The sequence below is a fragment of the Rutidosis leptorrhynchoides genome, chromosome 7 (assembly GCF_046630445.1).
Source record: "Rutidosis leptorrhynchoides isolate AG116_Rl617_1_P2 chromosome 7, CSIRO_AGI_Rlap_v1, whole genome shotgun sequence".
Taxonomy (NCBI): Eukaryota; Viridiplantae; Streptophyta; class Magnoliopsida; order Asterales; family Asteraceae; genus Rutidosis; species Rutidosis leptorrhynchoides.
Genome location: NC_092339.1, coordinates 58887724 through 58914762, shown reverse-complemented (window position 1 = coordinate 58914762; position 27039 = coordinate 58887724). Strand labels below are relative to the sequence as shown.

Sequence of the window (27039 nt, the reverse complement as noted above, 5' to 3'; positions counted from 1 at the left end):
ATTAATGTTAAAAATAATAAAATATGTTATTTTCTAATAATAATAATAACAATAATAATGGTTTTAAATTAAGAATAATGATAATAATAATAATAATGATAATAATATTAAAAATAATGTAACAAATCAAATGTATCAATTTCATATATATATATATATATATATATATATATATATATATATATATATATATATATATATATATATATATATATATATATATATATATTGTACATTGGAAATAATAATATAACTAATACTGGTTTAGATAATAATAGTATTAATAATAATAAATAATATTCTTAATGTAACAAATTTTATTTTTAGTTTGTAATTACATTTGATATGTTAATATCATAATTTATCAATTATATCATAGTTACTAATTATATGACATGTAATTGAATATTTATACTCTATACACATATTATAATATAAATAAAATCAAATATATTTATATATAGATTCTTTTTAAATTACAACATAATTATTTTATAACTTATCTTACCTTTTTAATTCAAATGTTTAAATCATATTTTATTATTTTTAATCATCATATATACTTACATTTATATATATATATATATATATATATTTAATTACATATTTATTTACAAATAAATTGTTCGTGAATCGTCGGGATTAGTCAAGGTCAAATATATACATGAACACAGTTCAAAGTTTTCGAGACTTAACATTATAGACTTTGCTTATCGTGTCAAAATCATATAAAGATTAAGTTTAAATTTGGTTGGAAATTTCCGGGTCGTCACATGTTCTATGACCGGTTTTGTGGGGTGATCGGAATTTTGGCTGGATTTTTTCCCTTTTTGTACGATTTGGGGTTGTGATGGTGATTCTTTTTTCTTACATATATTTTTTACAAAAATGGCGGTTTTGCTTCACCCTCTTCTCACCTCCTTGGGTCTGCTTTGTTGGATGTGCTTGCCGGAGTCCGGCGATCTGGTCGGATGTTTTGACATGTGACTGGTGGGCCTCTTAATGGGTTGGGCTGGTTTATAGGTTTGTGTACGCCAGGCCTGGTTGGTTTGGTACTTGTGCAGGCTTAATCTAGTTTTCGGCTAGGTAGTTTGGGTTTTATGTGGGCTTATTCAGTGTTGTGGGCTCAAGGTTCGTTTGGTCCTTAGCGGTTTCGTTGGGTTCGATCTCGCTCGCTCCGTCTTCCTCGTCGCCGGTTTCAGTTCGGAACGGTCCGGTGTTGTTGCCGCCTTAGTGACTTTAGGGTTGTTAAGCGCCAAAATATTGGTCTCCTAGAGTAGTTTGCTCGGTCGGTGCCTGATCTTCCGGATGGTAGGGCTTTGACAGTTTAGGGTTTCTGAGCTGATTGCTATTGGGTTTGCTTGGTTGTGCTGACTAAAGGGGTTATGATTTGGATTGTTGGTTGATGCGGTCTCGAAGTGGGTGTTCTTGGGTTGCCCGGCGAGCGATTTGGGTTTAGTGTTATTTGTTTGGGGTTGATGTGGTTTGGTGGGTGACCTCATTGATCGTTGATCGCTGTTGCTGACTTCGATTCAGGTGAGAATTTTTTTTTTAGGTTTTGGTGGTCTAGGCGGCGGTTACCTCAAGGAAGCATCAGCTTATGTTCATCGATTGTGATTGTATCGGGGTTTTTTCTCGATTATTGTTGTACTAATGTAATTGTAATAGGGTATTTTCAAACAGATTCATATCTGTCAATGTAACAACTCATGTAATACCCTAAATCATCAGATCTATTTTTCTTTATTTATAATAATACATTTTTCACCAAAAAAAAAGGAAAATTTGAGTTTTGAAGATATGAATATCAGACTGTTCTGGAAAATCACAGAGTTAAGTATCTCTTGAGTAAACTAGATTTTTTGGTAAAAAAAATATGGATTTAAATTATAAGAGATATGAAGATCAAAATTTGTTACAACTGACTTAGATAATCGTCTTATTGAAGATCTAACGATCTTTTAAACCAATAATTCATCTAGACCCTATTGCAAAATCGCTAAACTAGATATCAAACCATGACTAACCAAATATATAACAATCAGTTACAACCAACATCTTAAAGAAAACCACCCAACAAACAAACCAACACTTGAAACACCAATTGAGATCCCAATGTAGATACCTTATGTGTAATTAATCTCGTTCAACCATAAACATGCGCAATCCAAACTCCAACGGAGACCACTCAACCAATCTCATCCAATTAAATATTCATGTAATTGATTTCATTTGGGAATTGAATTGCAGGAAGGTCAGCAGATCAGGTAGTCCCCAGGCCGTTAAGCGAAACTCTTGGAGAAACATTTCACTCCATACTTCTGAAGGCAACCAGACCAAAGGGTGAACCTCCCCTTGCATGCAATGATGTGGTGGTGAACCTCTCATTCTAATTCAGTGCTCTCCGAACTGCGTTTATTATGAATTTTGCTAATGAAAGTTCAAAGGACTGTCCGTTAACATGCATTAAATATACATGGCAGTTACTAGTCGATTTTATTACGATGGTTATCAAAATATACAATATCTTAAAGCGTGCTAACGGCAAACCTTAAGTACGTCGTTAGAAAATTCCTTTATTATATGTATCTTTTCCTTTTTAATTTTGCTAACGACAACCTTTATAGCTATTCTTAGCGTGCTTTAAAGTGTTGTATTGAGCGGTTACAAACTAATGTACAATATTTAATATGAAGCATTATGTATAACATTATGATAAAACACTCTCATTACTATATGTGCAATATTTGAAGCATTATGTACAATTTTATGGTAAAACACATCCATAACCATATGTACAATATTTGAAGTAATATGTACAACCTAATGATAAAACATCCACATGACCATATGTACAAACTTTAAAAACATTATACAATCTTTTACAAAAGATCTAATTAACACATGTACATTTTGAAACATATTATACCACCTTCATATAATAATTGTAACTTTATTTTTTATTTTTAAAATAGAAAGACATTTGTTATTACTAATAATTATTATTAAAAATCTAAATTATAACACCCCGCCAAATTCCCATCCGACGGCGTGTTAATCATAGGTCCCACAGTTAACAGTTACGCCATCTATATGAGACGTTTCAAAGCAATCGCATTTAATTTTATTAAAAGTTGACTTTTAAAACATACGTCAATAAATCCCAAAATAAGTAACACTGTTGTGATCGTAACCACAAGCCAACAGTATTAAACAGATGTATAATTTTTAAATACGAAAGTAAATAATGTCTTTAATAAAGTATGCTGACTCCACGTCTACACCAAGCATCAAACACAGTGGAAGACTATGCCTCTTAAGGACCTGAGAATACAAACACGCAAAAACGGGTCAACAATAATGTTGGTGAATCTACAAGTTTAAGTAATGTAAACAGTATATGAAAAACAGTTATCAGAAAATAGTTTAAGTTCATTGACCACGAGATTTCAAAAGTACAACTCCAAGTTGCAAAACGTTTACATAATCCATGAGCACCTGAATACTAGCAATGACCAGAGTATAGTATCCACTATACTCCCTTTACCCCATAAAACGTTATACACTTGTTCGAGTGTATCTAATGTTTAAAGTAAATGCACCACAGTTAATGTAGGGTGAGGTTCGTCTAACCTAACGGATCCGTCCATCTAAATTGTGCTTACCCGAAGGTAATAAAAGTATTCAAGCTAGGGGCTTTGTGAACAAACTCAATATGTATAATAGTACTCGTGTCAAACATTAAAGCATTTGTAAATTTAAGTATAACAGCGTGTATTCTTATCCCAGAAAATGTGTAAAAAGTGGGACTGTAGACTCACCTTTGAATAGCTATTGAAAGTAAGTTACGCAAAAACAGCTTATCGGTTTACTGCCGAGAAATGCAACCTAATTATACGTATATAGGTTGGTCATTATTTATGTCTTATAACATAGTGGTTTCATAGAGTAAGTTGTCTTATTGCTCGAATCGACGCGTTTCAAAGTAAAAGTCAACACATAGTCAACAAGTCAACGAAAGTCAACCAAAGTCAAACCAAAAGTCAAACTTGGTCAAAGTAGTCAAATAAAGTCAACATAGGTAGGTTCATGTCAAATGTTGGTCAAAATGTCAAACCTAGGTCAACTAACGCGTTTCAGGTCATAATTTGTCAAGTATGCGATCACAGTTTAACGTCTTGCATAAAGTTCATGTACACGTCGCAAACAACGCATAATATCTCATAGCACATAATTCATGGCAACATGGAAAACTCCAGATCTTAACTACACACATGAAAGTTTCCGAAAAGAATAACCAGGGTCTCATACAATGTATACAAGTCGGGTTTCAGAAGGGGTACATTTATGGTTCACTAAATCAGTTTCTGACTGCGCACTGATCTCGTAATGGCTATAACCGGAGCTAGGAACATGAAAAATAAGCTAGGTCAGTGGCAATGGTTCAAGGAAAAATCAAATTATCACATATCCAAAAATGATCAACTTTGGTTTAGCCAATTGGTACAGTTTATTCAATCAAGTTGGACTTCCTGTTTCAGCTCAATTCAGAAGTTACCACAACTATGGTCTTAGTGTGCAAAATGTATCAAGTTTCAGAGGTTTAAATAAACTAGACATATATCACATAACATACAAAGTTCAATAATCCAGAAGGCCAAGGTCTCAAAAGGTCCATAACTCATGCTATAAAGCTATAGGTGCATACGTTACAAATTTGGTCAGCATACAGGTTACCATTTCGACATGCACATAACACAAGCTTCACAAATCCAAATGATGCGAGGCCTAGATGAAAAGTTAACTACAACATATGAACTTTTCAGATATTCAAATACCTAAATCAATATCTCAATTCAAATCAATTAAAAAGTCAGTTTCAAGATAATGAGCAAATCAGTTTTTCATGTACATTCAATTTAGCATAATGAAAGCTATACAAATCCAAACCGCATGATATCCGAGTCTAACTTGAGTGTTTTTAACTCCTCTATATAATGGTTAACATGTTATATCAAAATTCATAAAGCATACAACTCAGAAAATTCGGATTCAAAGCAAGATCACAACAAAACTTCAATTTAACATATCTAGAGCATACGATAACGAAATCAATTGATTCTTGAGCCTGACATTATTAATTTTTTGACCTCTTTCCATCTAGATAATAATCATTTATAGTAAATGTAACATCCCGCGTTTTTCCGTTAAATTATTTTTAACGCCGTCTTTTTTTATTTTTATTTTATATCCTCGGTATCTCGATTCGTATCCTCCATTAGCTACATTCTTACAATATTTTCGTTATTGGATTATAACGTCTCCCGTACTCTCGTGTAACTTAAAATAATTCGTTTGGTTAATTCCCGCACCCGATTACAAACTAGAGGGACTAGACTTGTCAAAAGACCAAACCTTTGACTAGGTCAAAGTGGTCAAACCACCTCCTCCATTCATTATCCTCTCCATTTTCTCTTTTTCTTTAATACTTCCCTATTTTTCTTAAATTCTCCATTACAAAGATTCATCATCCATTCATGATCTAGCAAACTTCAATCAAAACAAAATACATATTTGGAATCCTCTCTTCATCCTCTTCAATTTGATACCAACTTCATCTCATTTGGGTAACTTTCTAAAATCACTAATTTTATGTGTTCTTGAGATTTTTGAGTTATAAAGTTGTTAATTAGTGTCTATGGCTCATTGTGATGTCGTGTATGTAATTTGTATGCTCGATTTGTTGTTTTTGGTGTAACTAGCTTGAATATGAAAAATGCTTGCTTAATCTTGTGTTTTGGATGCTCATATGTTGTTAGATTGTTAAAGTCTATGTTTTAATTGTGTTACTAGTATCATTAGCTTCGTTTTGGTGTATAGGTTGATTAAGAAAACTTCAAGAACATGATTAGTGATTTTGTGAACTTGGATTAGGATTTGATAAGCTTTATATGAACTTTTGGTGCATCAAATGCTATGAATTGTTGTTGATAAGTGTTTGGTTGCAATGTGTGCTTGATTACCTTCAAAACGGCATATCATACATGTAAATTGGTTTCCCGAATCATGAAATGCGTTTTTAGAACTTGAAACATTGATTATGAACGTTTAATGCGGTTTTGGGTTGTTGTAAGTGTTGAATTGCTTGATGAAATGTGTTTAGGTATTTTCCTCGTCAAATTTCCTTTCCGATGATATAAGATACATGTTCTAATTGTTTGCGGATCATAAGATGTGGTTATTTGGTTTTAGCTCGTGCATACTTGTGAAAAACAGAAAAGTGTCTGCCCAGATGGTGGCGCGGCGCGCCCCATCCCCGCGCGGCGCGCGGATTAGCCTGGCCAGATTCTGCTTCATTTGGCACATTTCACGCGAAATGTTTGACTAGCTATCGACCTCCGATTCACATGAAACTTGTTCTAATATACTTATATATGAATAATTAGCATAGAAAAATAGTCCGGGACCCGACCCGAACATGTTGACTTTTTCGTTGACTTTGACCGACCAAGTTTGACTTTTTGTCAAACTTAACCAATTGATTATGCAATCTTTCTAACTTGTTTCTATACATGTATCTTGCATGAAACTTGACTATTTGCTTCACATGCTTCATAATCGAGTCGTGTTGAGCCATAGGACTAATTGAGCAACTTTGACCCTTCGTGACTATCGTTATTGATACAACCTATTTGTTTAGGTCGAGGCTAGCGTTGTCCTTTGCGCACATTACTTGTTGAAGTACTTATTTACTCTTGCAATCAAAGGTGAGATCATAGTCCCACTTTTTTTTTTAATCACTTTTATTCTTTACATCGTGGGCTGAGAAACACATACATTTCATACTTATATACTTTTCATGCTTTTACATTGTGAACAAATACGAATACAAAGATGCATACGAGTTTGAACAAAAGTCCTCAATCCAATTATCATTAGTTCCACTTGCAGGGTGTAAGTGTAAGCGTGTAATTATGTTGTGTGGCCATACGGGTTTAACAAACCCTCATTCAGACGGTTCGCTACCGTTAGTGAATGAAATATAATTTCAACAATGTATAGTGTAAGTTCTAACACTAAATTCAAAAATTCAGAGGGAAGATTCAGTTAAGCCTTGATAATTGGGTGCTCGTGATACAAATACTATTTTGGAATGTGAACGATGTTGGTTAAGCAATTCATAAAGAACCTTGTGGTCCAATACATTTTACTTACTAAACCTATGATTTCACCAACGTTTTCGTTGACAGATTCTTCTATGTTTTTCTCAGGTTTTGAATGCTTAAGTGATACATGCTTCCGCACTCTTTTGCTACTTGCTTGGATGTCGAGTATACATGCATATTTGGAGCATCTTTTTGGCTACTTTTAAATTGTGTCGCATAGGTTTCAATTGTACGTTTAACATTGTAATGTAACTAGCCGCCGAACTTCTTTTGTAAACTTGAAACACCCTTTTACATTGAAATGAATGCGACATATTTTGGTCAAACGTTGTCTTAAAGACTTATGACCATGTAATGGGACCTACGTAGTCGACGCCGTCACTTGACGATTTGTCGGGGTCGCTACAAGTGGTATCAGAGCCTTGGTTGTAGGGATTTAGAGTTCATTTGTGTCCACCCCGAGTCATAGGGTACATAGGTGAATCTAGACTACAACCGGCATATAGACTGAAGTAGGAATTACTTGACTATTTGTGCATTATACTCGAACTTTTCTATCATATCTAAGTCGTATTCGATCTTAATCTTACGTTGATAAATTTTGTTGACGCGCCACCTTGACTTTATAAAGTAATGTTAAATACACATGTGAATCAGGGTAATATAATTTCCGGGATTATATTACAGTGATTCACATGGACGTTCCGACATTATGACATAAAGAATTTAAGGCGAGTCAAGGAAATTTTTTTTTTTTTTTCTCTTTATCCTCATTCCATATCACGGTTAGTATTATTGAGAATACTAACCAACGATATTCTTGTGTTTTGAAGGAATAATGGCTCGTCGACGCGCTCCTCCCGAAACTCCCGAACAAGCCCTCCAACGTATGATAGCCACTGCCGTGGATGCGGCCATGGCCGGTCACTCCTCCAACAACAACAATAACAACAATCATCACAACAACAACAATGGAGCCGGAAATTCCAACGAAGGATGCTCCTATAAGAATTTCATGGGGTGCAAACCTCACACTTTTGATGGAACCGGGGGACCGGTTGTGCTCACCCGATGGTTTGAGCAAACGGAAGCCGTCTTTAGCATAAGCGGTTGTCGAGACCAAGACAAGGTTAGATATTCCACTCACACCTTCGCCGGTATCGCTCTCACATGGTGGAATTCGTATGTACAATCGGTGGGTATCCACGAAGCCCACGCTCTCTCTTGGGCCGACTTAAGAGGAAAGATGATCACCGAATATTTTCCTCGCGAAGAAACCCGAAGGCTCGAACAAGAGCTAAGAGCTCTGAAAGCGGTCGGGAACGACCTTAAGGCCTATAATCAACGATTCTCCGAACTTGCTTTGATGTGCCCAAATCTTGTGAACCCCGAATCTTTAAGGGTTGAACTTTACATGGATGGTCTCCCCAAGAGCATCAAACAAGGAGTAATGTCATCCAAACCCGCTAACCACCAAGAGGCTTTGAATATGGCCCGTCAATTGATTGAAACAGTGGACGAGATTGAAGTGCCGGCACCTAAAGCCGAGGATAAGTCGGGTGACAACAAAAGAAAATGGGAAGCCCCCCAATCAAGCAATTACAACAACCTCGCCAAGAAGCCCTTCATCCCCAACGGCAAGAAAGGTTATACCGGACACCTACCGTATTGTAACGAGTGCTACAAACATCATTTAGGCGAATGTGGCAAACCATTTTGCTTGAAGTGTCAAAGAAGTGGCCATGTAGCCCACGATTGTAGGAATACCGCTCCCGTCGCTCAAAAGGAGCCCAATGCACCCAAGACGGGTGTTTGTTTTGAATGTGGCCAACCGGGTCATTTTAGGAGTGCGTGCCCAAATAAGAAAATCAACCCCAACACCCGCCGTTGAACTTCCAACATCGACACCTAGGATGCCCGAGACGACGATGGACTAGTCACGGGTACGTTTCTTCACAACCAACCGTATATCTCATACTTATTCAATTCGTTTACAGCTAGACGTTTTATAACCAAGACTTTGACTCGTACCCCTTGCACTCCACCTTTTCCCCTAGACCCTACTTAGGCAATTTAAGTGACCGATGGAATATTGTGTGCCTATAAATTTTATCGGAGGGGATACGTTAAGAATTTCGACTTGACACCTATAGAACTAAGGAGCTCAAAACCTATTCGTTAAGGAGAAACTATTTTCCCTACAATTGTGTTTAGATGATTGCTAACTAAGTAATTTTCGGTTGGAAACCGATACCCTCTTCCTTGTATCCATGACCTCATGATTTTTGCATGAATCCCGGGTGCGTCCTAAAACGACATCCGTTCCGGTGACGATGTCTCCTAAGCCATTTTCGAACTCGCAACGTTAGTTGTAAATCTATCTTAGTACCATTCTAGGACTCCGTCCGTATTCATGAACCTCCTAAACCGCATATGCAAACTTATCTAGACAAATCCGTTATCGTATTTATTGATGATATCTTAACCTATTCAAGTGAAGAAGGAAAACGAACTTTACCGTCTTACGCTCGAACTGTTGAGAAAAGAGCAACTCTATACCAAATTCTCCGAGTGGGAATTTTTGTTGAACAAAGTCCAATTTTCTAGACCATGATGCTAATGGTCGAGGCATTACAACCAATCTCGAAATCAAGCCACACGTAATCAGGGAACTCTCCCAACTCAGACTTATACTCGTAAAATCTTAGATCTCACCGGTTGTTACCAAAGATTCAATTTCGACTTTTCCTCGTGATGCTTGTTCTTTACCCTCGATAACTCATTAAGGTAGAAATCTAAACCTCTACGTGCCCGAATCTTGAACGTGATTATTCACACCAACCTTGCTAGCTTAATTCGTATAGCACCAGATGGAACTCAAATATGGAAATAATTCTACTTGAACGCCTGAAAGGCATACTTTCTCGACTCGAAATAAAGGAAAACTGAAAATCGTTATTTAGCACGAAAAATTTGAATACTTAATATTGGATCCGATCAATTTTCTCGTCATCACGTACCACATTACATACCTCTGTTATTTCACCGTTACCGTCTGATATTACTGGGACTTAAGACAACCCATGATCCAAGGATACTTCACTCTTCTTTGACTTAACGTCCTTGTGTTTCGGATAATCGGTCAACTACTATTCAACCCCGAACTATAAAATTACGTGTACTATCTTGTTTCTTTTTCAAACCTCAACTTTTGACAACTAGATGCACGATATGGCAACCTCGAGATGTAAACTCACTCTACTCTAAGTTCTCATTTCACTTTTATCTTCATCGCTCGCACCCCCGTATGAGGAAACTCCTTGTAACATTTCTCAATGGATAGAGAAACTCTTCATATTACATTAGTATTCGCCACGAGGGTGAATAGTCCTAACGAACATTTTCGAACCCTAACTAACTTGTTCAAACATATCTTACGGAATTCTTTTCCAATACGGTGTACCATTGCCAATTACCTCGGATCAAAATACTCGTATCACTTCTAGTTTCGCAAGAGACCTTGGGAACCCGCTTAGACATATGTACCGCGTATCTTCCACAAACCGACGAACTGAACAAACGAACGAATTACATCATGGAAGGACATGTTTCAAACTTGTATGGTCGCTTTTAGTTGATTTCTCCCACTACGGTTACCATTCGTGTACTAACGCCGCACTTCCGAAACCCTATAGGACCGCAAATGTCATACCCCTATTCGTTGGACCAACGCATGTAGCAAGCAAACACCGAAATCTGAACTTCATCAAGAAACAACAATTGAGATCATTCAAGTCCGAGAAGGGCTCGAGACGACCCGTAGTTGCCATAAGAGTTATACCAAACTTAGATGAAAACCTCACAAAGTCCCAGTGTGTGACCGCGTAATATTGAGAAACTACACCTTGGAAAGGTGTAATCCATTTGGGAAATCGAGGAAGGTTATATCCGCAATATTGATCCTTTTGAAACCTTGGGGCGCATTGGAACCGCTCCCTACCGTTTAGAGCTGCCGACTCAATTAAGTTTCCGTTTACCTTACATTTCGTGTAACAACTTAGAAACGTGTCCTGCGGAACAGGAATGTGCAATCCTTCTAGATGCACCAAACATTGATGACAAACTCTCCTTCATGGGAAAACTGGTTGAAATCATGGATCGTGAACCCAAACCTCAACACTACGTAACACCCCGACTATCCGAATTCGTGGAATGTCCAAGAAAGTGCCTTCACTCCTTCGTAGAGTTACAACACTAGGTCTCGAGTAAGAGACGTCGCTTATTACTTCCAACTAAATTTCGGGACGAAATTTCTTTTGAGGTGTGGATAATGTAACATCCCGCGTTTTTCCGTTAAATTATTTTTAACGCCGTCTTATTTTATTTTTATTTTATATCCTCGGTATCTCGATTCGTATCCTCCATTAGCTACATTCTTACAATATTTTCGTTATTGGATTATAACGTCTCCCGTACTCTCGTGTAACTTAAAATAATTCGTTTGGTTAATTCCCGCACCCGATTACAAACTAGAGGGACTAGACTTGTCAAAAGACCAAACCTTTGACTAGGTCAAAGTGGTCAAACCACCTCCTCCATTCATTATCCTCTCCATTTTCTCTTTTTCTTTAATACTTCCCTATTTTTCTTAAATTCTCCATTACAAAGATTCATCATCCATTCATGATCTAGCAAACTTCAATCAAAACAAAATACATATTTGGAATCCTCTCTTCATCCTCTTCAATTTGATACCAACTTCATCTCATTTGGGTAACTTTCTAAAATCACTAATTTTATGTGTTCTTGAGATTTTTGAGTTATAAAGTTGTTAATTAGTGTCTATGGCTCATTGTGATGTCGTGTATGTAATTTGTATGCTCGATTTGTTGTTTTTGGTGTAACTAGCTTGAATATGAAAAATGCTTGCTTAATCTTGTGTTTTGGATGCTCATATGTTGTTAGATTGTTAAAGTCTATGTTTTAATTGTGTTACTAGTATCATTAGCTTCGTTTTGGTGTATAGGTTGATTAAGAAAACTTCAAGAACATGATTAGTGATTTTGTGAACTTGGATTAGGATTTGATAAGCTTTATATGAACTTTTGGTGCATCAAATGCTATGAATTGTTGTTGATAAGTGTTTGGTTGCAATGTGTGCTTGATTACCTTCAAAACGGCATATCATACATGTAAATTGGTTGCCCGAATCATGAAATGCGTTTTTAGAACTTGAAACATTGATTATGAACGTTTAATGCGGTTTTGGGTTGTTGTAAGTGTTGAATTGCTTGATGAAATGTGTTTAGGTGTTTTCCTCGTCAAATTTCCTTTCCGATGATATAAGATACATGTTCTAATTGTTTGCGGATCATAAGATGTGGTTATTTGGTTTTAGCTCGTGCATACTTGTGAAAAACAGAAAAGTGTCTGCCCAGATGGTGGCGCGGCGCGCCCCATCCCCGCGCGGCGCGCGGATTAGCCTGGCCAGATTCTGCTTCATTTGACACATTTCACGCGAAATGTTTGACTAGCTATCGACCTCCGATTCACATGAAACTTGTTCTAATATACTTATATATGAATAATTAGCATAGAAAAATAGTCCGGGACCCGACCCGAACATGTTGACTTTTTCGTTGACTTTGACCGACCAAGTTTGACTTTTTGTCAAACTTAACCAATTGATTATGCAATCTTTCTAACTTGTTTCTATACATGTATCTTGCATGAAACTTGACTATTTGCTTCACATGCTTCATAATCGAGTCGTGTTGAGCCATAGGACTAATTGAGCAACTTTGACCCTTCGTGACTATCGTTATTGATACAACCTATTTGTTTAGGTCGAGGCTAGCGTTGTCCTTTGCGCACATTACTTGTTGAAGTACTTATTTACTCTTGCAATCAAAGGTGAGATCATAGTCCCACTTTTTTTTTTTTAATCACTTTTATTCTTTACATCGTGGGCTGAGAAACACATACATTTCATACTTATATACTTTTCATGCTTTTACATTGTGAACAAATACGAATACAAAGATGCATACGAGTTTGAACAAAAGTCCTCAATCCAATTATCATTAGTTCCACTTGCAGGGTGTAAGTGTAAGCGTGTAATTATGTTGTGTGGCCATACGGGTTTAACAAACCCTCATTCAGACGGTTCGCTACCGTTAGTGAATGAAATATAATTTCAACAATGTATAGTGTAAGTTCTAACACTAAATTCAAAAATTCAGAGGGAAGATTCAGTTAAGCCTTGATAATTGGGTGCTCGTGATACAAATACTATTTTGGAATGTGAACGATGTTGGTTAAGCAATTCATAAAGAACCTTGTGGTCCAATACATTTTACTTACTAAACCTATGATTTCACCAACGTTTTCGTTGACAGATTCTTCTATGTTTTTCTCAGGTTTTGAATGCTTAAGTGATACATGCTTCCGCACTCTTTTGCTACTTGCTTGGATGTCGAGTATACATGCATATTTGGAGCATCTTTTTGGCTACTTTTAAATTGTGTCGCATAGGTTTCAATTGTACGTTTAACATTGTAATGTAACTAGCCGTCGAACTTCTTTTGTAAACTTGAAACACCCTTTTACATTGAAATGAATGCGACATATTTTGGTCAAACGTTGTCTTAAAGACTTATGACCATGTAATGGGACCTACGTAGTCGACGCCGTCACTTGATGATTTGTCGGGGTCGCTACAGTAAACAAGTCCATCATATCAGTATCATCAATAAACAATTCGGTTTTTACACAAAACATTCAATACGATCAATTTAACGACTAACAACACATACAAACATGATGAATCGAGCAATTGACCAACATAAACTATGAAACTTTATAAAATCATAATTTTTAGAGCTAGGGTTTGTAAAATTATACCTTTGATCGTCAAATAGATTACACCTATGCGTAGAGAACGAAGAGAATTGCAAGTTTCGTGTTCGAGGTCTAATCAAAAGGTGAAAATTGAAGGTGATGGTATGGTGATGGTTGGTCGACGATGAGCAGAGGAGAGGAGGAGGAGATCGGCTGTGATTTTTAGGTTTAGAATAATATGGCAGTTGTTAGGTTTACAAGCTAATATATAATTAGGCCTAAAGTATCCACTAATTAACAAGCAAGCTCAAAAATAGAAACTAAAGGGGGGTGGGGGTTGGGTTTCGGCCGAATGGCCCATGGGGGTGAGTCCTCGGGTTCGTATTTTGCAAAAGCATATAATCGTGGCTCGTTTCAAGTGTCGTTTAGACGTACCGAAGGCCCGGAACGCTAAACCGATCGTTAAAACGCAACCAAACGTTTAATTTATTAAAAATCCAATAAATTAAATATTTTTAAAAAGTTAATAATTATTAAAATAAACCCGAGCGTTTCGTTGCTCGAAAAGTAGTTATCCAAATCGTATCGTTTTTATCGTATTTCTTTATCCGAAATATATTTATCAATTAATATAAATCCATATTAATTATCGTAACCCTCCAAGGATCAAGTATGTATTTAATACACTTAAACACATAAAAGGTCAAATAATCGCCGTTAAATCAACTAACATAAAGTTAACGGAAGTGATGGAAAAAGCAGAGTTGTTACATAAATACTCAATTTTAGAGCAAAATTTATTATTATTATTATTATTATTATTATTATTATTATTATATTATTATTATTCAACTATGGATTTTTTACGGGATTAATTACGTTACATATGTATACAAAATACACGTCTTAATAAAATGTTGTAATGTAGACTTTTATGACAAGAAAAATAGCAATTGTGATGAAAATTGAAAGAAGGTCGTGGGAGAATAAATGTAGTTCATTTATTCTGACCAAGTTAAGTATATCAATATGTTTGTAAAAACAATGACAAGTTTCTTAGTCGGAATCTGTGGTTCCACGGGTCATTAAACTAAATGACTTTAGCATTTACGTTTACTTAATATCTAAAACATATTGTTAAACTATTTTATTAAAACAAACCTGTAATTTTACGGGTCATTTTCTTAATTTTACTTGCAAACTATTGGTTGTCGTCAGCAAAGTTGTTTTTTTTTTTTTTTTTAATTGAAAGAAAGTTTGCCTTTACTATATTTTCTCCAAAATCCCGCCAAAACATTAATCCAACTAGGGTTACAGTAACAACCACTTAGTTTGCTACTCATACCAGAAAATCAATCAATTAAATCCTGTTCAATAGCCGCAATGGAGGTTGAACAGCAACACACTATTTCTAATAATCACGATGTTGAAGATGATCCGTTCATCAATTTTATCGATTACGCTATTTCTATATTATCCCCAATCTCAATGTCAATTGATAATGAAGTGGAAGAAGAAGATGTAACTGACGAACAAGATTCGAATAGACCCGCGTGGAGTTGGGTTGCGGGTCGGGTCATAAAGACTTGTAAAGCTTATTCAAGTGGCGTCACCCCTGCTATTCTTCTCTCTGAACTTTCACAGGTTTTAATTTTATTCATAAAAATGTTTAATTTACCAATTTTGATTTAGGGTTTTATCTATAGTTAAAAAACGTTAAAGATTACAACTTGATACAAAATGACACAACCCATTGAGTTTGTAAAGCTTATTCAAGATGGAATTTGATGAAATTTTAGACCTTTATATATTTATATAAAATTTTGATTTTGACTACTTGATGTTTGTGTTATTAGGCATGGGCTGAGAATCAAAGAGGTGGGTATTCAAAGAAGAAAAGGCCAGAATGTATTGATCAGATGATAAAGAAGCATAAGAGAGGAAAGCTTTCAAACACGATTACGATCGATTCTATTTACGAAAAGAATTTTTTGTCGTTAACTAGTGTTCTTGAGGTTGTCGTAGTTGATGCTTTTCTTCTTCCAGGTAACTTAATCTCCATAATTGATTGTGAATATTGTTTACTTTACATATTATATCATACCTATGATTGTTGTGTATTAGTATTATTCTGCCATTCTACTTTTAATGTTGCGTAGGGATTAGGGGACATGATTCGTTTTTTAATCGTTCACGAAAGACGTATCTCAAGTATTTCACTCTGTATCATATATTGAGTATAGTATTATTTGGTCATTATATCAGGGACAAATTTTTACATGCTTACCTTAGGAGATTTTTGGAGCTCGAATACCATTGATCTTTATCTCCATCGCAGGTAACATAATTGATATGATCACTTGAAGTTTAAATTTGTTCATAACATGCTTATAAATTTTACTACACTATTAATCCCATGAAAAAATCACAAAAATATACATGCTTGGAAGCCCCTCAAAAATCACAACAATGCCGTTTTCGAGAATAAAGTTTAAGATAAAGGTGACTAGACGGGCAGGTTCAGTAATGGGTCAGATTGGGTCATAGTTGAGTTATGGTTTAGTTTGTGTCAACCTTAATATCTTTGTTCACTTTGACGCGTGTGATGAAAAAGAAACCCAAGCTGACCAATTCATAAGTATATGGGTTGAAATTGCCACATCTTGTCAAATATGACCTATTTAATTACTGTTATTCATAAAAGTTGTATAAGGTATAGGTTGTACTTCTTTTACTATTGAATATCATATTTTAATAGGAGCATTTCAACAGGTTTTACGATTTGGCTGATAAAAAAAATGGGATTCTGAGAAAAGGACGGCAGATTTTTCTTACGGGATGTTATCTTCGAACAACCTCTCGTGGATCTGGTCATCTACGACTTTTACCAACAGAATATTTACTTATAATACTAGATGAGGTAATGTTAAAGCTTTTTTTTGTTTGCCCGTATATATTTGGCAGACCATACATTTCAACGAGGATTAGATATAATTAATATTAATATTAATATTAATATTAGATTAGAGTAAGCTATATATTTTCGCACGAAGTTTAATCATACAAATTACAGACCGTGTTCCAAAGTTAAAATGCATTTCTTGTTTTAGCAAATATCAAAATGCACAGTTTCGGGCCATAAAATGAGACCGTACAAGCGTTTTGACTGTGGTGATTACCGACAGGATGAAGACGATGACGCAATGCTGCTTGGAGCGCAGTTTTGCTCTGATACTTTGTGTTCTGTTTCTGCTGATGCAGTTAACCAAGGAGTCTCGTATTCTTTATACGCTAGGTAAGTCAAACCCGCCCATTCTAATTCAAGTTTGACCACATTAGCTTCTGATTTATAAGTTTCTTTTGGAGAATATATGATATATACAATATGTAATTTAGTTCCTGTGTAATCAATCGAAGACTAGAAATTATATCGTCAAAGTTGTGCAGGATCGAATCTATTGGACCTTTGGAAGTTCAGGGGAAGTTCGGTAGTTTGCAGAGGAAACAAATTAGTCTTGTAGATAATGATAATTTCAGGGTAAAATTTCTACTATGGGGTGATCAGGTTGTGCTTGCCAATCTTTTCAGGTAAATAACATCTTATCTTAATTACGGGTAAATATTACCCCCTTTGTCTCAAAATAACTGTCCCATTTTGACTTTTGAAGGTCTTTTTTTGAACTTTGACTTAAAATAATTTTGTTTATGTGATATAATATTTTGATGAATTTTGTTACAATGGATAGGGTTTTAAACGTGTTCTCATTGGAATAATTTTTCATTAAGTATGTAACACGAACAATAATATCTAAAGTCAAAGTTGAAAAAGTATGACTTTCAAAAGTCAAAATAGAATAGTTATTTTGGGACGGAGGGAGTTATAGATTTCATGAAAAGCAAACCATCTTTTTTTTTAATGAATAAACATTAAACATTAATACTTGTGTTAGGAAAGAGAATAAACATTAATATGATACCATGCTTTATAAATGTGTGAAATTTTGCACAAAAAGTTTGTGATGTGATTTTTTATTTAATTTTATCTTGATTTAATATATATACTGTACATATACATATTTTTCCCCCTCTATTATTGCTAGAAATAAGGTTAGATGCTGTGAAAGTCAGTTGTGATTTCTTCAAAAGATCTGAATAAATCCGAGTGTTTGAATCTAATCCTTTTAAATCTGAATGCAGAACTAAAATGTTTGATCTAAACAAATCACCACTGAACCAAAATGAAATATTAGGTAGAGTCTGATATAAGTTAATCACACCTGGTCAAAAATGATGACGTGGCACCTGACGTTTTCTTGCAGTGTAGGAAGTTGGCTGGCACTAGATCGGCCATACGTTTCAAGTTGTATCGACAGTAATTTGGATTCGTCTCATGAGATATGTCTTGAATACGGGACTGTAACTCAACTCTATTTGGTGCCGTTCATTCGACACGAGGAACAGGTAACAAATTTTAATTTTCCCACCATATTAAAAATGTAAAATTTAATTTAACAATGAGTAGTTCGATAGGTATCTTTAGCATCAACTCAAAATCATTACCAAGGATCAAAACTGTTGACTGCTGTTGACCCGAGTCAAGGACCTAAAGTTTCTCAAGTAACTTTGCCCTGTGATTCTCGAGGCGCCATTGACTTCGGTAACTATCCTTTTAGAGTAAGTACAGTTATCATTTTTAATAAATTACCAAACAAGAACACAAGCTGAGATGATCTCGTATGTGATCTTGAGCCCGTTTTTGTGTACTGTTACAGTTGTTTGTGTCTGATCTTCGAGACAAGATGACTAGTGTAAGCATATACGGTGTGGTTACAGATATTAAGAGATTTAATAATCAAGAATCCACCTTTTTGTTGAGAGTTGAAGATGCAACCGGAGGAATTTGGGCCAGGCTACATTTTGTCAAATCTTGGTATAGTTATAGTTATAGTTTTAATTTTCTATATTATTTAAAACTACATTGAACTGAGATTCTAAGAAAAAGATAATTTTTTGATGCATTTTATTATTGTTAGGTCATTGGGGAAAATAGGCATTGGTCACACGGTATACATTTCTGGCTTGACATGCTCTATCACAAAAAACAAAAGGTGAGGTCATAATTTATAATGCCATTACTAATTAAGTAATTATCCTAAGCTTATATATTGTTTAGTACTAAAGCTTTAACATGAATTGTTTATTAAGCCATAGCTAATCTTACTAGATATTGTTTGAATCTGTAAGATCAGTATTAGGCTCTTTATTGTTTAGAAATAGAGGAAGTAGATTAGTACATTTATGTATTGTTACTTGAATATAATTTAAATTTAAATATTTGTGGATATGAAAATCAGCATTGAAGTTTCATGGCACGAGAACGAAGGTGTATGTATTTTCGTCAACCTGAGTTGCTTACCAGCTTTGCTAAATTCTGCGTGCCTTCACAAGTCATCTATCATTTTGGATCTCTCGGAAAATAGTAGCCGCACACACGTATGTCTTTGTTTGTTTGGCGCAATTAATTTGACTTGCATTTTATTTATAAGACGCAGTCCTGAAAGCTTAGCCATGTTTGACTTTTTAAAGTCAAAATATTGCATTTTTGGAGATTTATTAACTTGTGCTTAACCTTTTCAGGTGTGTCAAATTCGGCTAGACCAGATCGAATATTGTCATGTAAATTTGAGATATTTGCATGCGTCATGCGGACATAATGTTACAAAAACTATCGGGTTTGAATGCAAGTTTTGTGGTTGTCGTTGTGATGATGACGTCGTTCGTAGTTTCCATTTGAAAGTCACAATTGCAGACAATAGTGGCAAAGTTTTGGCATGGTGCACAGGCCATACGGCAATCGAGCTTCTGCAAATATCTCCAGATGAATATTGTAACTTGCCCGAGGTATTATCTCTTCAAACTACTTTATCCCAATACAGTTGCTAATATTGAACATAACAAATATATGATGTCATCAACGGTGTTGTTTGTTACTTGCAGGACGAGCAAATAATGTATCCATCTTCTCTAGAAGATGAGAGGTTTATTGTGGCATTGGTTAACAGCAAACGAGAGGGTTTTGGGAGTAGTGACAGATTAATGCTGAATTATGATGATGATGAAGCTATTTGGGAAATCACTCAGGCTTTGAAAGCAGACTAAAGTTCGAAACACTGTTTGTGAGCTGTTTTTAAACTTGCATAAGATTAACATGAAATGAATGAAAAGTATGATTGATTCTTATATCTTCATGTTTGTTTTAGAGAGATTTTCTACTCTTTTTTATAGAAAAAGTAACTTCTATTATTAGTTCCATCTAAATCTATTGAGTCGAGTCATATTAATTCGGATCATTATCTTTTTAGCTTGAAATAAGTGTAAGATAAAGATGAAGCTCAAATTCAAATATGGATCCGTATTATTATTAATTAACATTAACATTAACTAACATTAACATTAACATTAACATTAACATTAACACTTACATACTAAAAGTCACGGCTAACTACGTAGTTTACGTTGATTCGGATTGTAGTTTTGAGTTTGCGTTCACACTACAAACATTTACATACTAAAAGTCATGGCTAATTTACATACTAAAAGTCACAGCTAACTATGTAGTTTAAGTTGATTCGGATTGTAGTTTTGAGTTTGCGCTCACACTACAAACATTTACATACTAAAAGTCATGGCTAACTATGTAGTTTCAGTTGATTCGGATTGTAGTTTTGAGTTTGCGTTCACACTACAATCGGTCTCTCAAAATCGGCTCAATTTACACAACAGTCTTTCAGGTTTACACTTTTGCAGGGGTAGAAAGTGTAAACATATAATTTTATTAAAATAAAATAAATTAATTCCCCCAAATTTATAACGGGCTCTATCATCTCGCTCGGTGTGCGTTAAATTTTTCCGAGAACACCGTTCCACTCGAAAAAGTCTCACGAACCCAACGGGACTAACTATACGCGAAACGGACACTTTTTAAAAAACGCTTAACACAACGACAGCCCGTATATTTCTGTTCGCCGCAAGTTAAATTTTTCCGACAGTACCGTTACACTCGAAAAAATTTTATGAACAAAACGAAACTAACTACGTTCGAAACGAACACTTTTTAAAAACGCTTAAGAGAACGACATCTAAAACGGCGCTTAAGACATGAGCCGTTTTTCCTTCTTTAAATACACAACGCTACGTTAAATATGAATACACTGACCGAAAGCCCCCGCCGCATCGCGCGGGCCGGATCCGGACTAGTTACCAAATAAAACTAGTCCAAGAAAATATCAGTTTAGGACAAACCCAATATGATCAAACTCCTAAAAGCCTACAACTTTAAAACCTTAAAAGATTAACCACATAAAAAAACTAAAAAAAGACATTGATCAACCGCTATCGAGGTGGGCTAACAACTATCGTGAGCACTCTTGGTTTTAGAAGATGTAAAGCGATTTTAATCTATTAATCTAACCGCTTTCTTCTTTAGCACCAACACAATCAACAATGATTTCAACCATTGGTGATGCACGTGGGGAGGGTAACAGAGCTTCTAACAACTTCAACTCATCTTCCTTATTGTGAACCATTAATCTGACCGTCTTGAGATTAGGCGACTTGGCCAGAATAAGCTTCACAATCTCCAAGTCAAACTTCTTATTGCCAAAAACACTAATCTCCAATTCAATCAAATGTTCCAACCAAATATCCGAACAATCTTGCATTGTAACATAGAATAGGTCATCATCTAAGTCCGTCAAATGCTCTTCAAAACACTAAAAGGATCACAAACAATATCACAATAACAAATACTATGTTAAAAATATATTCTACAACAATAAAAACCATTTTACCCATCAATGGTGGGCCATCATATATAGTAAATAAACATGATGATCGGATAATGTAATTCAAATATATTCTACACATAAATAAGAATGCCAACTTATTTTATTGGTTTATCATTATAATGGTTGGGGAATATAAAAAGGAGGACGCCTTTAATATGAGTGTCAAAAGGGAATGTACCATTACGAATTGGTTTTAGACTTTTAGTGGTTTCTTAAAAAAAAGGATAAGAATTAGTGACTTATTAACCTTTAATTTGACTTCATAAGGTATATGCTTAAAGAGATGAAACACAAAATTAACTCAAAACTAAATAGAATTGGTTTTAGTTGTTTACCACTAGTTTAAGTTTCTCCATGTTCGGGGAGCTTCTAATCATAAGAACAAGAAACCGCAACCAATCATCATTACGGAAACGCATTCTTTCTAAACATAAATATTTGAGGTGGACTAATGAAGCCGGAAGCTCTCATGGAACCGCTACTCTAATGAAACACTTCAATCATAGACCAACAAATATATATATATATATATATATATATATATATATATATATATATATATATATATATATATATATATATATATATATATATATATATATAGTCATCATCAAGAGGGAAGCACTTTTTTGGGGAAGTAATTTTTTTCTTTACAAACATTAAGATCACATGAAAATATGAACATTTAAAAAAGACACTTCGTCACAAAGTGTCTTTTTTAAATGTTCATATTTTCGTGTGATCTTATGCCTGAAAAAAAAAAAGGAAAAAAAAGGAAAAAAAAAAAAAAAAATTTGCTTCACAAAACATGAACATTTAGGGGCAGGATCAATGGGGAAGTAATCAAGCTGGGGGAAGCAAAATCTTTTTTTTTTTTTTTCGTTTTTTGAAAGAACTTTGTTCACAAACATTATAGATTGGATGAAAATATGAACATTTAATAAAGACACTTTGTGATAAATGTTTTTATTTTGGCGGGAAAACGCTCGAAGAACTAATATATAACAATTATCGTGTTTTTCGAGCGTATGTTGAGGTTTTAGATATTAGGGTTTAGATATTAGGGTTTATAGGGTTTATATATTAGGGTTTAGAAATTTAGGGTTTAGGGTTTAGATTTAGGGTTTAGATTTAGGATTTAGATGGAGTTTTTAACACGAACGGTTTAGAGTTCCATAAACCCAAAACACTAAACCCTAAACTCTAAACCCTAAACCCTAAACCGGGCTAAATTTTACTTCACAAAACATGAAAGGAAAAAAAAAAAAAAAAAAAAAAAAAAAAAAAAATCGTTAACATTCTTCACGAACAATATTATCTTGAATGTTATTTTTGTCGATCGTTTTCCCGCCTAAATAATAACATTCATCACGAAGTGTCTTTTCTAAATGTTCATATTTTCGTGTGATCTTGATGCCTGAAAAAAAAAATTCCAAAAAAAACGAAAAAAAAAAAAAAAAATTGCTTCCCCCGCTTCCCCCCGATTGGTTACATCCCCGTTGATCCTGCCCCTATATATATATATATATATATATATATATATATATATATATATATATATATATATATATATATATATAAAAACCAAGTTTCCATGTTAAATCCATTGCATATAGCGATTATAAATTTACCTGAATGCCCCGAACACAAAGAACAAGATGTTCGATTACAGGTAAGAACTGAAATAGCTCAACGAGGGTGGTGGCATGGTCATCCTTTTTACAATACACAAAACCATTGGCTCCTTTAAGCTGCAATAACTTAAACATTTCAATAAGTAATTGAAGTCCATGAGGATAGATACTCTAGTAACAACTAACATACCATTGTTAAGTTTTTTAGTAGTGGATTATTGGATAAGATGTGCACAAGTGCTTTATCATTAATGACAACATTCTCCAACAATAAGGTTGTAAGGCTACCAAATCTGTTTAATGTTTGTGGTTTAAAAATAGCACAACCAGAAAGATATAGGTGATGAAACGAGAAAATGCATAAGGGTAGCTTATAAAAAAGCAATAATCCATCGTCTTGTCCCTCGAGAAATGAAGTTCTATTTTGTTGATTAAAACTACCACAACCAAAACTCAAATGAATTTTCTTGACCGTATTCTTTCTCGACAAATGAAGTAATATTTGGTCGATTTCCACAGAGTCAACATTCGAGTCAGATGAACTCATGGATATGGTGAAGTCAACTATTGGCCTGTGGTGTAGTAACAGGAATTTGTTTATAGCATAGAAAAGTTTACATCTCCTACTCATCTTTTTCCTTTCACTTTTTGGTTCTTCAAGTCCTTGCTCGATAACGGGCAGCTGATTTTCATCCATTGATTCATCAAACATCTCCTCAGTAAACACAACTTTAGGAATTTTGGTCCAATTGTACCTCCATTCCTTAGAGAGGATACTTGTCCTTACTACCTCTTCAATTGGTAGACGCCACATAATGTTTTCAATTATGTCTGAAGGAAGGGTTGTGATCGTTCCATCTAACAATAAACGTTGAGCATTCATCTTGAAACACAAATTCATATTGCAAAATTAGTGCTAAACTTAATTTAAGATAAATAGAGTTTAATAGGCAAATCCACAAAATAAACCTAGTACAAACACATGGTAAAATTTAATTTTCAGTTCAAGTACCCACAATTAGTAACTAATTTAGCAAAATTTTATTTACTTTATGTCATAGCTACACAGTTTTTGGTTTTGCTATACAAAATTTTATGAAAACAAAGCCTATCAACACCCACACCTACCAACAATCAGTAAGTAATATTTGATAATTAATATACTCTTGCTAATTGTAGTTTGAATTATGAGTCAAATGATTAGTTTAACAGAAGTTGGGACTATTTTTATAAATTACTTAATTTACAGTTAGCTAAACATTACGATACCTATGTTACTGAAATAGAAAGCAAGAGTTAATTGTTAAACAATTACCCTAAAATCATACAGAGTAAAACACGATTGTTTACCTTTGAAGTGTCTAGGTCGACTGTGGATCAAACTACATCAGCAAGTAAGGATGATTTGTTGTTTAAAATCCAGTTTAGGGCTTATTTTGTTGAGAAATGAATGAATGTTTATAATTTCCAGCTGTTAACCAAAATAACATCTCTAGCCACTGGTCTTATTTGCCCTTTATTCAATTTCATTTCAACTGGTTGGGCGAACTGGCGTTGCGCCAGTTTTTCAACCTTGATTAACATTAATTACATAGCTAATTATTGAGAAAGTAATTATTTATCATTTTTTTCGTTTTGTCGAGGAATGACCAAAAATAATTATGTGACTGATTTGTAATAAGCGTGAAAGTAATTATTCAACATTTTTTATTTTACTTTTCGTCTTATCGAGAGAAAAGATCCAAATGCTCAATCAATAAAGTGAGACGTACATCAACGATTGATAAAAACTATATATATATATATATATATATATATATATATATATATATATATATATATATATATATATATAATAACAATAAAGCAGTTATTAAAAAATGAGTTATGTAGTTAATTTATAATAAGGAAAAAAGTTAAACAATAATAAAAGTGAAAAAGTATGTGATTGATTTAATAATAATAATAATAATAATAATAATAATAATAATAATAATAATAATAATAATAATAATAATAATACTCAATGATTTAAACAATGAATAGTTATTAGTTAGTGAAAATTGTGTGGGCGATTTATAATGAATGAGAAGTTTTATGGAAAAATTATGAAATGTGAAAAGTTTTTGGCAAGTTTATAAAAACTATGAAATTAAATTTTATAAAGAATGTGTTTGAATTGTAAAAAATAAAGAGTTTGGGAAAAGTTTGTGAAACTTCTAAAGTTTCCTATTCACTTCCAATAATAATAATAATAATAATAATAATACTCAATGATTTAAACAATGAATAGTTATTAGTTAGTGAAAATTGTGTGGGCGATTTATAATGAATGAGAAGTTTTATGGAAAAATTATGAAATGTGAAAAGTTTTTGGCAAGTTTATAAAAACTATGAAATTAAATTTTATAAAGAATGTGTTTGAATTGTAAAAAATAAAGAGTTTGGGAAAAGTTTGTGAAACTTCTAAAGTTTCCTATTCACTTCCACTCCCTCTTTTAGATATATAACTAGTTGTGGAGCCCTCGCTTCGCGCCGGGGGCTCCGTTTTGAATGCGAGTTAAAAAAAAGTGTTGATCTATTTTGTAAAAAAAAAAATTCGACATCTAACATTGAAGGGTTGTTCCTTTGTGAAAGTTGTTTCTTTTAGCGTTCGGGTTTTTTTTAAAAAAAAAAAATTAGTTGATCTATTTTGTAAAAAAAAATATTTTTCGACATCTTTTGGTAGCATTGAAGGGTTGTTCATTTTATGAAAGTTGCTTTTTTATCGTTTGAGACAAAAAAAAAGTAATATTTTAATGTTAGTGATGGGATAAATAATATTATTCAATATTTTTAGTGTTATTATTCAATATTTTTAGTGTTAGTGATGGGATAAATAATATTTTAAAATATAGGTATAAAATGGGGGGTTCGATTTGTATTTTAATGAAAGTTAGGGGGTTGGGTGTGTGAAAAATGAAATATTAAATAGTACTATAAAATGGGGGGGTTCGATTTGTATTTTAATGAAAGTTAGGGGGTTGGGTGTGTGAAAAATGAAATATTAAATAGTACTATTCATAACTAATAAGACAAATTTTGTCTATTAGTTATACTAGTTGTTGAACTCTCGTTTCGCGCCGGGGGTTCGGTTTTCAATGTATTTTATTGCGTTTAATTAGTAAAATTATTTCGTGGCTAAAGAATGATGTCGTTGAAGCGCAACTCGAGTCGAACTAAAAGGTATAATCCGTGAAAGATTTAAATGTTATTTTAAATTAACAATATATGCACATCTCCGCGTTTAGCTATGTAATTATCTACTTTTAAAAATTTAACTCAAAATCAACGTGTATGAAAAGTACCCCAAATATTTAGCGTTTTTTAAAAGCGTCCGTTTTGCGTATAGTTAGTGACATTGTGTTCCTAAAATTATTTCGAGTTTAACGATGGTGTCAGAAAATTTAACTCGTTGCGAGCGAGAAAATATGACTCGTTGAATATTTGGGTTGAGTTTATTTAAGATTTTTTATTATAATGGTTATTTGACACTTTACCCCCTGTTTGAGG

At 34.0% G+C, this 27039-nt stretch overlaps 3 protein-coding genes across 4 annotated transcripts; 1 reads left to right on the top strand and 2 right to left on the bottom strand.

The window, feature by feature from the left end:
* Positions 1-14190: 14190 nt before the first annotated feature.
* LOC139859273 (uncharacterized) lies at positions 14191-20302 on the top strand. The gene is made up of 14 exons (XM_071848070.1): positions 14191-14218; positions 15439-15650; positions 15863-16052; positions 16272-16344; positions 16779-16926; positions 17192-17301; positions 17454-17594; positions 18326-18467; positions 18537-18680; positions 18779-18936; positions 19040-19114; positions 19361-19499; positions 19644-19907; positions 20004-20302. The coding sequence occupies exons 1-14, from the start codon at positions 14191-14193 to the stop codon at positions 20163-20165; spliced, it is 1986 nt and encodes a 661-aa protein (XP_071704171.1). The 3' UTR covers positions 20166-20302.
* A 967-nt stretch (positions 20303-21269) lies between these two features.
* On the bottom strand, positions 21270-24000 carry LOC139858656 (F-box/FBD/LRR-repeat protein At1g13570-like). Of its 2 annotated transcripts, XM_071847491.1 has the most exons (4): positions 23678-24000; positions 23485-23604; positions 22189-22347; positions 21270-21778 (listed from the first exon to the last, which is right to left on the bottom strand). In XM_071847491.1, the coding sequence occupies exons 3-4, from the start codon at positions 22270-22272 to the stop codon at positions 21473-21475; spliced, it is 390 nt and encodes a 129-aa protein (XP_071703592.1). In that variant the 5' UTR covers positions 22273-22347; positions 23485-23604; positions 23678-24000; the 3' UTR covers positions 21270-21472. The 2 variants fall into 2 exon arrangements, with proteins under 2 accessions (XP_071703592.1, XP_071703591.1); XM_071847490.1 differs by having other exon boundaries at positions 23485-24000.
* On the bottom strand, positions 23473-24388 carry LOC139859272 (F-box/FBD/LRR-repeat protein At1g13570-like). The gene is made up of 2 exons (XM_071848069.1): positions 23678-24388; positions 23473-23604 (listed from the first exon to the last, which is right to left on the bottom strand). The coding sequence occupies exons 1-2, from the start codon at positions 24386-24388 to the stop codon at positions 23473-23475; spliced, it is 843 nt and encodes a 280-aa protein (XP_071704170.1).
* Between the last annotated feature and the right edge of the window lie 2651 nt (positions 24389-27039).

Excerpts from the sequence above, each read along its gene's own strand:
- LOC139859273 (XM_071848070.1), top strand. The coding sequence starts at position 14,191 with ATGAGCAGAGGAGAGGAGGAGGAGATCG. Across the intron at positions 16,053-16,271 it reads TGATGCTTTTCTTCTTCCAG|GGACAAATTTTTACATGCTT; the intron begins GTAACTTAATCT and ends TCATTATATCAG. Across the intron at positions 17,302-17,453 it reads TCGTATTCTTTATACGCTAG|GATCGAATCTATTGGACCTT; the intron begins GTAAGTCAAACC and ends AAAGTTGTGCAG.
- LOC139859272 (XM_071848069.1), bottom strand. The coding sequence starts at position 24,388 with ATGAATTTGTGTTTCAAGATGAATGCTCAACGTTTATTGTTAGATGGA. Across the intron at positions 23,605-23,677 it reads TACTAAAAAACTTAACAATG|CTTAAAGGAGCCAATGGTTT; the intron begins GTATGTTAGTTG and ends AAGTTATTGCAG.
- LOC139858656 (XM_071847490.1), bottom strand. The coding sequence starts at position 22,272 with ATGCGTTTCCGTAATGATGATTGGTTGCGGTTTCTTGTTCTTATGATT. Across the intron at positions 21,779-22,188 it reads TGGAGAAACTTAAACTAGTG|TGTTTTGAAGAGCATTTGAC; the intron begins GTAAACAACTAA and ends TGATCCTTTTAG.